This window comes from Thalassophryne amazonica, chromosome 6 (assembly GCF_902500255.1).
Source record: "Thalassophryne amazonica chromosome 6, fThaAma1.1, whole genome shotgun sequence".
NCBI lineage: Eukaryota > Metazoa > Chordata > Actinopteri > Batrachoidiformes > Batrachoididae > Thalassophryne > Thalassophryne amazonica.
The window spans coordinates 4,968,530-4,981,586 of record NC_047108.1 but is presented as its reverse complement, the minus strand read 5'-3'; the positions used below and the strand labels follow the sequence as shown (position 1 = coordinate 4,981,586).

Here is a 13,057-nt window from a genome sequence, read left to right as displayed (position 1 = left end):
GGGTTTTTGCTGAATGTCGGATCATGTGATTTCCATGTGTTGACTGTGCTTAAAAAGCCTGTCACCAACTCACTTAATGCAACTTGATTTTACTGTGAGTGACCTGGACATGGGTACAACCTGTTATGTACCGCAGTCAAGGAACCCAAAAATGCAGACAAGGGAACCAAACAGTGATGTCAAAGAAAACTATTTCATTTTACCTGATCAAGAAGTGCAGCTCAGCATTGAAGTGCAAACAGTCAGGTGACAGGAGGCAGTAAGGAGGAGGCAGGAGAGACAGAGGGAACAGAGCAAGAGCAAGGACACACACACACACGGAGTAACAACAAGAATACCAGGTGTGGTGACGAAATGCTCCAGCAACCTCTAAACAGGGGCGAACATCTTAATACAGACACAGACGAGGAGACAGCTGTGAGGGAGCCCAGGCAATAAGGACACACCTACAAACACACAAAGGAAGTGCAGACAGGGACCCACAACAAAACCAGAGTGAATGTCTAAAGACAAACAGTAACTACAACATACAACTGTGATGTGACAACTAAAGGAGAACTGAATATTGTTCAGCCACTTTCCGGTGCGTTGTGGTGCTGTTTCAGATTCTGCATAGTTGTGTTTTAACTGTGGCTTCACTTCTGTGTCATGAATGAAAAGTTGTTGTAATGGAAATGAGCAGAGTTTTTTTTTCCTGCAACCACGACCCTCACTCTGTGTAAATATGTGACATACAAGAATTTTTGTGAGCAAATATGAACTTTTTGTTCGATTCATCCTTAAAATTGTGCTCAGAACGTGACAATGAGATCGCCTGCTGCGTGTTCTGATCTGACGCTCCGTTTCAACCTGGGGGCAGCCTGTCCATGTGCGCGCCATGCGCGCTTGCTTGCTGCAGCACATCGCCATAGTGATATATGTTTTTATTTATGTCCACTTGATAACAGCAAACAGACACACACGCGTTACAGTGGGCAGTTGTTTGTTCATGTCCGTCCAAACACAGTACGTGGTGTCCAGCTGGAATGTCCAGATCCACAGAGTTCCACAGCCGCTTCAGTGGAGGAGGAGGACAGAGTCAGATGTGTGGCTTCATGCGGCTCTCGTCTCGCCCATTTTCCCAAACATCAGGCACATGCAGCAGGTGGAACACCTGCAGGAGCACACTGAAGAGCACTGAAATGAGACTTTTAGCCGACTTGGTGTCAGCAATCAAACTGAATGCGGTGCAGCAGGGTTTAATTGTGCGCGCGCTTCTTCCTCCGCCGGACTGGAGGAGGTGCAGAGATGTCGGGCAGCATGTGAGTCTCCTCTCGCTCCTCTGGTTCCTCTGGCTCAGACTCGTTCTCCCCGCTCATCGGTTACAACAGCAGGTGGAACACCTGCAGGAGCGTCCTGAGGAGCTTCAGCAGGAACTGTGGACCGACATTTGGAGCCAAGTTTAATTGTGCGCACGTGACAGAAAACTGATTCGTCGTGGCGCGCAGTGAAATGTGACGCCGCGTTACAAGTCGTGTCAAAACTTGACAGTTTCCGTGTCACTTCGTAATAACGCGTGACAGTTTGGGCTCCAAGAACCATCACAGGAACCACTACGAACGTTGTCACGTTCTATTAAGGATCAATACTCATCAAGACGGATCAATATGCTCCGTTGCGACCTCCACGACGTGAGACGAAATGAGGGTGGTGTGTGACATTTGTGGAAGATTTTTTTGACAGGCAAAAACATGCTCCACGAATATCAAGAATATCACGCACCAACACGCACTATTAAGAAACCTATTCAGATGCGTTAAGTCACATTAAGAATGTCAGGAATGTGTCACGAAAGACAGAAAAATGACATTCGTAACGTGTCTTGCTTATGTGTAAATGCACCTTTAATGATCATGTTTTAAAAAAAAATCCTAATCTATGGTCCTGTTTGAATTTTGGTCCTGATCTTTGATCCTGATCAATGATTTATTATCTTTCAACCATGTGAAGGAGGTTGTTTTCCCCCTTTTATTTCTGTCTTTGATCTGTAATCACCATCAAAGGAAATGATGTGAAAAGTCAGTTCCACATAAAGAAAAAGGTGAGACTTTTATGCCCCCCCCCCCCCAAGAGGCATTCTTTGATAGGTGCGAGTTATAGTCTGTGGGAAACAAAGGGATAATTCTGGTGACAAACATATAGCCTCTTTGTATGCGAGAAGCTTGCGCTCTTGAAATCTAGTTGATGACTTGCAATCTGAGACAGCATGGACGAGCGACCTGAGGGGCAGGGAGAATAATAAAAGGGGAAGTGGAGGTTTGAGGAGCGCCTCCTGCACCTGGCCTCCTGTTGGTGCTGGTGTTTGCTCGGCGTCAATAGATTCTTTCAGGACTTTGATGTCTCCTCATGTTTACTTGTGATTTTGTGCCACAGTGTGTTTGCTGACATTGTTGGCAACCTGTGTGAGTCTCTCAGAGGAGTCGGAGATGGAGGGGATTACAAAGAGTACTGAAGGATCAGATAACTGCAACTCTGCTGGGATTTGTTTGCAACCACAGAAGCACCATCTGCTCATAAAGCAACACACACAGCTTTTACATAGACAGAATGGCACCATAATGATGTAATTACCCCTCATACGTTCAGCTATTATGTATTAAGTTTGTGCACACATAATGAGAAGGGTAACAGCAGATGCTTGAGTTTGGAGGGAGGGAAAATGAACATGGTCTGCAAACTGGAGGATCACCATTTTTGGAAGCTGACACTCAATTATATGTTGTGTTTTGCCTGAAAAACTGTTCTTTGGAAACTATATATACGAGGGTAGGCTGAAAGGTTCTAAGGCTCACCAAGAAGGAGAAATGCCATTTCAATAAAACTTGGCATGCATTAAGTTCAACTCTTCTGATGACTAACTGTTATTTTCTTCCAGGTTGTGAGGTAGTTTGTGGTTCATAGCCAAGTTTGAAAGTTCGTGGTAGAGGGAAACGGCAAAAATGGACAAAATCTGGCATTGCAGTGTGATTAAGTACCTGCATAAGAAGGGGTTAAAGCCCAAGGACATTCATGCGGATATGGTTGCTACATTAGGGCATGAAGCTCGCTCCATATCTACAGTGCAGAAGTGGGCAGCTGAATTTAAGAGGGGCAGAGAAAGCCTTGAAGACGACCAAAGGTCTGGGCGGCCTGCAACAGCCACAACCCAGAAAAACATTGACCTTGTTGATGAAATGGTGATGGACGACAGCTAGCAGATGCTGTGGGAATATCCCGTGAGAGAATTGAACACATTCTGCATGAAGAACTTGGAATGTCAAAGGTGTCAGCTTGGTGGGTGCCACGTCTTCTGACACCTGATCAGAAACGCACCAGGCTAGTCATGTCGAAGGCAAACTTAGCGCAATTTGAAGAGGATCAAGCCAATTACATGGAACGTTTTCTTACCCGGGATGAGTGTTGGGTTCACCACTTTGAACCAGAGACAAAAAAACAATCAATGCAGTGGAAACATCCAAGGTCACCACCTCCAAAGAAGGCCAAGGTCGTTTCGTCTGTGGGGAAGGTCATGGTTTCAGTTTTCTGGGATGCCAAGGGCATTGTGTTCGTGGACTATCTTGAAAAGGGACAAACCATGAATGGACAGTACATTTCATAAACCTACTGAGACAGTTATGCGAGGCTATCAAAAAGAAGCGACCAGGAAAGCTGACGAAAGGGGTGCTGTTCCATCAAGACAATGCCCCAACTCACAAGTCAACAGTGGCCATGGCCACTATCCACGAGTGGTGAATTTGAACTGGTAGATCAACCCACCATACTCCCCTGACTCTGTGCACCCTCGGACTTTCACTCTGTTCCCAAACCTGCAAAAACCTTGGATGGGAAAGGCACTATCAGAGCAATGATTGAGGTGATGGCTGCCGTTGAGGACTAGTTTTGACTCTCCACCGACTGAAAGCTTCTATGCCAAGGGAATCGAAGCACTCAAGCACCACTGGGAAGAAGTGTGTGGTTACAGGGAGACCACACATTTTCAAATGGGTGACCGGTCTGGACTGGCAGCAGGCCAGTCTAGTACCCACACCTTTTACTCGAAAGCCACGCTGTGTTGTAACGTGCAGAATGTGGCTTGGCACTGTCTTGCTGAAATAAGCAGGGACGTCCCTGAAAAAGACGTTGCTTGGATGGTAACATGTGTTGCTCCAAAACCTGGATGTACCTTTCAGCATTGATGGTGCCATCACAGATGTGTAAGTTTCCCATTCTATGGGCACTAACACACCCCCATACCATCACAGATGCTGGCTTTTGAACTTTTTCCTCTTTTGTCCGTAGGACACAACGTCCATGATTTCCAAAAACAATTTGAAATGTGGACTCATCAGACCACAGCACACTTTTCCACTTTGCATCTATCCATTTCAAATGAGCTCAGGCCCAGAGAAGGCGGTGGCATTTCTGGATATTGTTGATGTATGATTTTTGCTTTGCATGGTAGAGGTGGCCAAGTGGTTAATGCGCTTGGTTTCAGTTCGGAAGGTTCTGGGTTCAAATCCCACCCCTGCCACATTTCTCCATGTAATGTGGAGCTGTGTCAGGAAGGGCATCCGGCGTAAAACCTGTGCCAAATCAACATGCAGATTTGCTGTGGCGACCCTGAGTGCAAACAAGGGAGCAGCCGAAGGAACTTACTTACTATGGTAGAGTTTTAACTTGCACTTGTAGATGTAGTGACGAACTGTGTTAACTGACAATGGTTTTCTGAAGTGTTCCTGAGCCCATGTGGTAAGATCCTTTACACAGTGATGTTGGTTTTTAATGCAGTGCCGCCTGAGGGATCGAAGGTCATTCAGTGTTGGTTTTCGGCCTTGCTGCTTACGTGTAGAAAGTTCTCCAGATTCTCTGAATCTTTTGATTATATTATGTACTGTAGATGATGGAATCGCTAAATTCCATGCAATTGAATGTTGAGAAACATTGTTCTTAAACTGTTGGAGTATTTTTTCATGCAGTTGTTCACAAAGTGGTGATCCTCACCCCATCTTTGCTTGTGAACAGCTGAGCTTTTTGGAGATGCTCCTTTTATACCCAATCATGACACTCACAATTAGTGTCCTCAATTCCCAAACGCTTATTGAGTGTTGTTAGAAGGAAAGGTGATGTAACACAGTGGTAAACATACCACTGTCCCAGCTTTTTTGAAACATGTTGCAAGCATCCATTTCAAAATGAGCAAATATTTGCACAAAAACAATAAAGTTTATCAGTTTGAACATTAAATATCTTGTCTTTGTGGTGTTTTCAATTGAATATAGGTTGAAGAGGATTTGTAAATCGTATTCTGTTTTTATTTACATTTCACACAACGTCCCAACTTCATTGGAATTGGGGTTGTACTTCAGTGGGTGTGAGGTGGGCGAGTTGGCACAGTATCTGTATGTGGATTGTAGTGTTGGCGAGTCTGGACCAAAAATTCCAGGGCCAACTTTTTGTCCCAGTCCAGCCCTGGATGAGGGGAACTAATTTCTGCTCATTTCTGCTCACAGCCTTGTTCTGATTGCCAGTGAAAATATCTGATTCAGTTTTCCAAGTGCAAACGGTTAAAAATAGCATGAAATCGTTGATTTACCATTTCTGATTGAAGCCTCATTCATACAAGGGTCTTCATTGTACAGAGACCCTTTGTTCATATAGCCAGACCCTTTCACAGTTTGAAAAGCAATTCAAATCACATTTTTGAAAACCTGTTTTGGTGTGAACATTCCAAGAGGATTCTGGGTGTGTTTTGTTATGTAAGTGACTCTCAAAGCCACTGCAGACTGCTCCATTCAGCTTTCACCTCCACTTCAGTAAAAATCATTCATCACTGCTTCACAAACGTATCAGTATCTGTGTAATTTTTGCCTATATGAAAACTTTTATTGGACAGAATGTACCATGCAGAAAACATTTGGAAATTGTTGGAGCAGTTGGAAACTATAGGAGATGGTGTCATTATATTGTTTGTCCAACAGATGGGACTTCCCAAAATAGATGAAAAGTCTATTTTTTGCAAATATAGAGTAATGTGACATGGTTACTCTCAATCCAAGCTCCCAGACAGCTCTATTTCTGTATACATGTAATATGTTTGGCTTTTGTTTCTCTATATTTTGTAAATGTTAGTGAGAAATAAACACTTTTATATATTTGCAGATATGTTGGAATTGTATTTTTTTTTACTGTCTTACATCAGTATCATATGGACCCCTCAAAAATCCATATCAGTCAGTCTCTAGTGTAAGCATGAACTTTACTGTCTTATAAATTACTTTTAATATAGTCAACACGCACCCAGCATACATCACGCAGCCTTCACTCGAATTGTCAGTTGCCGTATTGCCTTGCATTTGCACAAAATAGCCATCTTGTCTCTTTTGGTCCCTCTTACCTGGTAGAACAGTGACCACTTGTCTCTTGTCGTTGTAAATCACCCACTCTGATGGAAAATGAATGGCAGCTGGTCGCTTTGCCTCTGTCTCTTGTAGCTAATGTGACCAAGGGGTGATGGGGGTCCCGTCATTATAAACAGTGCCATTGGACTGCCCTCTGCTGGACAGTTTGTGTAATGGCACCATTTCCAGCAGCCAAAGTGTTTTTCTGCATTGTTTATTAATACAAGTTTTCATGTCTGCAAAAAAGGCTCGTTATATGGGCTTGATTTCAGTGCACCGAGTGGCTTCCTGCTTCTTGGTGCTTCTTGTGTTTCTGCAAGGTTGGAGATGCGGACTCTATCCAGTGACCTAAGACAAGATGTTTCACATGCTAGGTCGCCCCCAATATCGATCTGTTCCACCAGAATGACTTTCCATCAGATTTGATATTACTCAGATGAGGGGCATCATTTGCATTGTGAAGGAACATCAGCAAGAATGCAGCAGCTGTTTGGAACATTTTTCTGTGCATGGCCCAGCATGAAGACCCAGCACCCAGTAAAGACCAAGAAGGCAGATAGATGATGATGCCTCCCTCTTTTTCATCACTCTTTTATTAGAAGAAAGCAAAGTGATTCTTTTTTACCAATAAACTCGCAATGATGACAAAATGTTCTTTTTAAAATCTCCTGATTCCTTAATTGTTTACACGTGTCTCAATAGCAAATTTTTCTTTTTGTCATGACTGGAAAAACTCTTCAGTGGTAGATCTACCGGGGGTGGGGGGAGGGATGGTTGATGGTGTTTCACTCCCCCCAAGCATCTGACCAAAGGTTGATTAAAATATAAGAATAATGATGACTGACGGCCAGTATTTGGTTCCAATTTCCCTTAGAATGCAGGAAAAAGGATGATTTTTTTTTTTTTTTCCTTTGGCACACTCAGTCAAGACACAACCTCCTCACACCCAACCAACTCTTCTCCTGAAGGCAGATCTGCCCCTGGTCTCAAAGTAAAACAATTTTCTTTGCTGCTGGTTCTGGTCCTAACTTCAAGGCATAAAAAAGACTGGCGATGTTCTTCCTGTTCTCCAAACACCTCTCATGACCTTGTTCTTGCATCTCCTCCTCTCTTTTCTGCTCGACATCTGTCTGCTTCATGCCATGTTCAGGACAACAAGGGTTTTGGCATCGGAGAGCTGGTCTGGGGAAGATCAAAGGCTTTTGTTGGTGGCCCGGCATTGTGGTGACATGGCGCGCTACAGGCAAACGTCAGGCTAGTCCGGGCATGAGGTGGCTCCAATGGTTTGGAGATGGCAAATTCTCAGAGGTGAGGTGGAAAAATACACAGAGGCACAGAATCTTTTAATGATTGTTTGTCCTCACTCCACATGGCAGCTTTAACTTTCTTTGCTTTAGGTTTCTGCAGACAAGCTGGACTCCATCACAGCCTTTCCAAAGTTCTTCAGCCAGGCTTCGTACACCAAACTGGCCTCGTACCGCATGGCCATCTTCCAGGCACTCGAGGTAAACTGCAGCTCTGCCAACAACAACAACATATATTCACTCCCTCCAACATTTTGTTACCTCATTTACACCCCATCACAGTAGAGCACGACTTGCATAAATTAATTGACATTCATACAGCATTCATGCAGGTCGTGCTGCATTCAAACTGCACTCGAACACCTCATACAGCATTCCTACAGCAGTCAGCACATTTGTGTGTGGCTCGTGTTGGAAATCATATGAATGGCGGTGGAGTCAGTCGTACAGCAGACGTACTGCCGTAGGAATGGACAGTCAAACATCATTCATGCAAGTCGACCTTTCAGCACAAATTGCATGAATGCTGCACAAAGTGACATTTGAACTACAGTCATGCAAGTCGTGCTGCAGTCCAGCTGCATTCGAATTCCCCACACAGCATTCATTTGGCACTTCAAACTGTTGAACTGGGGAATATCCGTATGGTGGTCGTACTGCTGTGTGACTGTTGGCCTGAATGGCATTTGAACTGCCATACAGCTGACATCTGAAATGGCAGTGGCAACCCACCGCCATTCGGGGCAGTCTGATTGCGTTGGCATGTCCCCATTGTGCTCTCAACAAGATCCCCCCCGCACGCGCGCATCCTGTTCAGTACACAAAGGAAATATTGTAATGCAATCATCATGTGTGCTACACGTGAACCATTATGCAATCACTCCAAATACACCGTGCGTCACAACTAGTCAGCGCATCTCCGTGACACGTTGATGCACACTGAAGGCCTGTGGACGGGGTCTAACAGACATGATGACATGACATTTCAGAAGAATCCTCTAACACATGAGTTGGACTGTCAACGGATGTGTGATTACGTCCAATTCGGACGTTCTACCACGATCACAGGCGCTGCATCAGCGTCAGCGCGTCTCGGAGCCGTGTGAGTTGCTGCGTGCCTCTGAGACGCACAGATCTCTCACCCATCTGACTGTTTTTATTTTTATATATCCTTATTATTTCTTTTGTAGAAAACAAGAATGTCATTGGTTACTTTTTTCAGCCAATCAGAATCTCAGAAATATGGAAAGTCAATGAAAGTACCCAAACATGGACATTTAGATTTTCTGCAAGTTTTGGTCTGTCAGGCTGTGTCTTTAACATGGCCAAAATTATCAAGAGAGAGGACGAAGACCGAGTTAAAGACATCAATAGTGGTTTAGAAAATAGGTTTAAGTGAACATGTTTGGAGCGGGAGGTAGACATGGATGGGACAAGCTCCTCAGTAAAGCCTATGTTTGGATTTCATCAACAAAACCTTGGAAGAACACTGCAAGACCAAAGTTAATATTAAATGGACAAATCTGCCCGGCGGGTCCAGAAGAGTGCAGAAGAGGCACAGCGAGCCCCAAAGCCTACAGCACTCGTACCGGTCAGGGACAGAACAGCCAGTGCTCAGGTACATGTCCAGTAATTCTATTCATGCAATTAAAATGTTTACGATCACTGAAATTTTTAAGTGGAGTGCAGTTATTTATGCTGTGCACGTACTGAAGTGAAATTTAGGGCTGCAAAACCAGCATTTGTATATGGATTTTGGTGAAAATTTGTTTCCGTGTTCTGATATTTTGTCATCTAAAACCACTAACTTAAAAAAAAAAAAATATATATATATATATATATATATATATACGAGGTCTGTCCAAAAAGTATCAGACCTTTTTATTTTTTTCAAAAACCTTATGGATTTAAATCATGTGTGCTTGCATGAGCCAACCTTGAACCTTCGTGTGCATGTGTGAGTTTTTTCACGCCTGTCGGTTGCGTCATTTGCCTGTGAGCAGGCTATGAGTGAGCACTGGTCCTCCCCCCTCGTTGGATTTTCATTTTGAGGAAAATGTCTGAACGATTGGAGCAGCGCTGAATCAAATTTTTCCAGAAACTGTGAGAGACACCCAGGTGGAAACCATTCGGAAGATTCAAATGGCTTTCGGTGGCTTTTCAGTCAAGTAAGTATCCGAGGAATTGTGTAAGAGCTGGACATGTCACAACATGTCCTGCGAGACTTCCAACTTCCGCACGTCTTTCATTACAAAATCTCCTGTAACAATGGAATGTGCCAAAAAAGTGCTGATGTCCACCTCTTCTGCAATTTCTCTGGTAGTCAGACGACATCCCGGCTCAACACAGTGTTCACTTTGGAAATGATCTGGTCGTTTCAGCATGTCAATGGCCGATCGGAGCGCGGCGCACCCTCCGCCATTGTGCGCCGTCTTTAAACCGGTTGTAACGCTCCTTAATCTATGTGATGCCCATAGGATTGTCACCGAAAGCCGCCTGAATCTTCCGAATGGTTTCCACCTGGCTGTCTCACAGTTTCTAGAAAAATTTGATGCAGCAAAGCTCCAAATCGTTCCACCTCACAATGAAAATCCAACGAGAGGGGAGGACCAGTGCTCACACAAAGCCTGCTCACAGGCGCATGATGCAACCGATGGGCGTGAAAAAAATCACGCATGCGCATGAAGGTTCAAGGTTGGCTCATGCAAGCACACATGATTCAAATCCATATGGTTTTTGAAAAAAATAAAAAGGTCTGATACTTTTTGGACAGACCTCGTATACTCCCCCTCTAGCTGCCACCTTATCATGGTGGGGGAGTTTGTGTACCCGGATGATCCTAGGAGCTATGTTGTCGGGAGCTTTGTGCCCCTTGTAGGGTCTCCCAAGGCAAACAGGTCCTAGATGACGGGTCAGACTAAGGGCAGTTCAGAACCTCCATGACCAGTAAAAAATCAAGGACCGAGACGTCGCCCGGTATGGCGGAGCTGGGGCCCCACCCTGGAGCCAGGCTTGTGGTTGGGGCTCGCGCGCGCGTGCCTGGTGATCGGGCCTTAGCCCATGGGGCCCGGCCGGGCTCAGCCCGAAAGAGCAACGTGGGCCCGCCCTCCTGTGGGTTCACCACCTGCAGAGGGGGCCATGGGTGTCGGGTGCAGAGAGGATTGGGTGGTGGTCGAGGGTGGGTGGCTCGGCGGCCCGGTCCATGCTCACAGCCCCTGGCTGTTGGGACGTGGAATGTCACGTCGCTGGGGGGGAAGGAGCCTGAGCTTGTGCGGGAGGTTGACAGATACCGACTAGAGATAGTCGGGCTCACCTCCACGCACAGCTTGGGCTCTGGTACCCAACTCCTGGAGAGGGGCTGGACAGAGATGCAGAACAAGTTAAGAACCACCTCATGAAACTGATCTCTGAAGAGAAAATTTGTTTGCAGTTTGATGGTAATAAAATTAACATTAAAGAGTACCAAGTTGTGTGCTTGAAAAAATGACAGAAGAACATTACAACTTGGCATTTTGGCTTGTGACAGTAGAACCACTGCAGACATCTATATACCAAGATAGGACCTGCTTGATGAGTACAATGCATGGAACAGTATTTAGATGATCATCTCTGACACAACAGCAGTCAATACTGGTAGCAAAAATGGTGTTGTAGCCAGGCTTCAGAGAACATTTAGAGACAAGGGATTCGATGAACCTCAATACATCGGCTGCCAACACCACATTCTTGATCTTGTTCTGCGACATGTGTTGAACTTCTTTTTTCCTATACGGTCACAGTCATCTAATATTAACTACGAGTTTATTGATGATTTATAAAATGCACACATGGGCACAGAAGTGATACCAGAATATGAGAACATTGGCTGGAGACATGATTTTAAATTCCTTTTTGAGCTTTGTGAAGCATACAAGTTTTACAAAACAGAGGAAAAATGGCCTCACATCAAATGGCACAAGCTGCCATCACTTCACAGTGCCAGGTGGAACTCAAGAGGAATTTTTTTTACACTTATTGCATTATTCCTTCTTCCAAATTGGCGAGAACAGCTGAGGGTAACTTGCGATTTCATTTCAACTACATGGGCCTGGTTTTCTAACCAACACTATTCAGAGACAGATTATGAAGTCCTGCTGTCAGCAATATCCAAACTTAAGTGTCCCAAAGCTGTGAAATGCTTCTCTACTCACTGGAAAAAGGAACCATCAGTGCTTGATGTGCCTCGCTGCAGCATAGTAGCTGAGAGAGCTGTAAAGTTGATGGAGGAGGTTCGTTCTACTTGCAGAACAGACAAATATCTTAACAGCAAATTTATTAACACTAATACACAAATCTGAAACACTATTAAAAACACTACAAATGCTATATGTACTCATTTTCATGTATTCCTCATGTGTATTATATGTAAAACTGACCTGTTATAATACAAAGTGTTTGAGCCGCTAGGTGTTTTAATGTGAAATATGAAACTGTCTTAGGTGCGGGAGGTTTTTTTAAGGTCGGGCAAAACCAAAGACATTTTTGTGAGTTTTAGGTAAAAGTTCATCATTTATAATCCCAGGCTAATAAATTTGAGATTTGTCATAACCCCACTGGAGGGGGGTGATCGGGAAGCACGGCCTCCCCGATCTGAACCCGAGTGGTGTTCAGTTGTTGAACTTCTGTGCTAGTCACAGTTTGTCCATCACGAACACCATGTTCGAGCACAAGGGTGTCCATAAGTGCACGTGGCACCAGGACACCCTGATCCAGAGGTCGATGATCGACTTTGTAGTCGTATCATCTGACCTTCGGCCACGTGTCTCAGACACTCGAGTGAAGAGAGGGGCAGAGCTGTTGACCGATCACCACCTGGTGGTGAGTTGGATCCGGTGGGAGGGGAGGACGCCGGTCAGACCTGGCAGGCCCAAACGTATCGTGAGGGTCTGCTGGGAATGACTGGCGGAACCCTCTGTCAGTGAGGTCTTCAACTCCCACCTCCGGGAGAGCTTCTCCCAGATCCCGGGGAAGGTTGGAGACATGGAGTCTGAGTGGACCATGTTCTCCACCTCCATTGTCGATGCGGCCGCTCATAGCTGTGGTCACAAGGTCTCTGGTGCCTGTCGCAGCGGCAATCCCCGAACCCAGTGGTGGACGCCGGAAGTAAGGCATGCCGTCAAGCTGAAGAAGGAGTCCTACTTATCTTTGTTGGTAGGTGGGACCCCGGAGGCAGCTGACAGGTACTGGCAGGCCAAGCATGCCGCAGCCCGTGCGGTCGCAGAGGCAAAAACTCGGGTCTGGGAGGAGTTCGGGGAGGCCATGGAGGAGGACTATCGGTCAGCCTCGAGGAGATTCTGG

The 13,057-nt window shown here is 45.3% G+C and overlaps 1 protein-coding gene across 1 annotated transcript in view; it reads left to right on the top strand.

Moving 5' to 3' along the window:
- The window catches only part of LOC117511779 (DNA (cytosine-5)-methyltransferase 3B-like), a 175,809-nt gene that overhangs the window by 129,708 nt on the left and 33,044 nt on the right, over positions 1 to 13,057 (top strand). Inside the window, 3 exon segments of the mRNA XM_034171678.1 lie at positions 7,567 to 7,603; positions 7,606 to 7,724; positions 7,814 to 7,921. Coding sequence (XP_034027569.1) covers positions 7,567 to 7,603; positions 7,606 to 7,724; positions 7,814 to 7,921 — 264 coding nt within the window.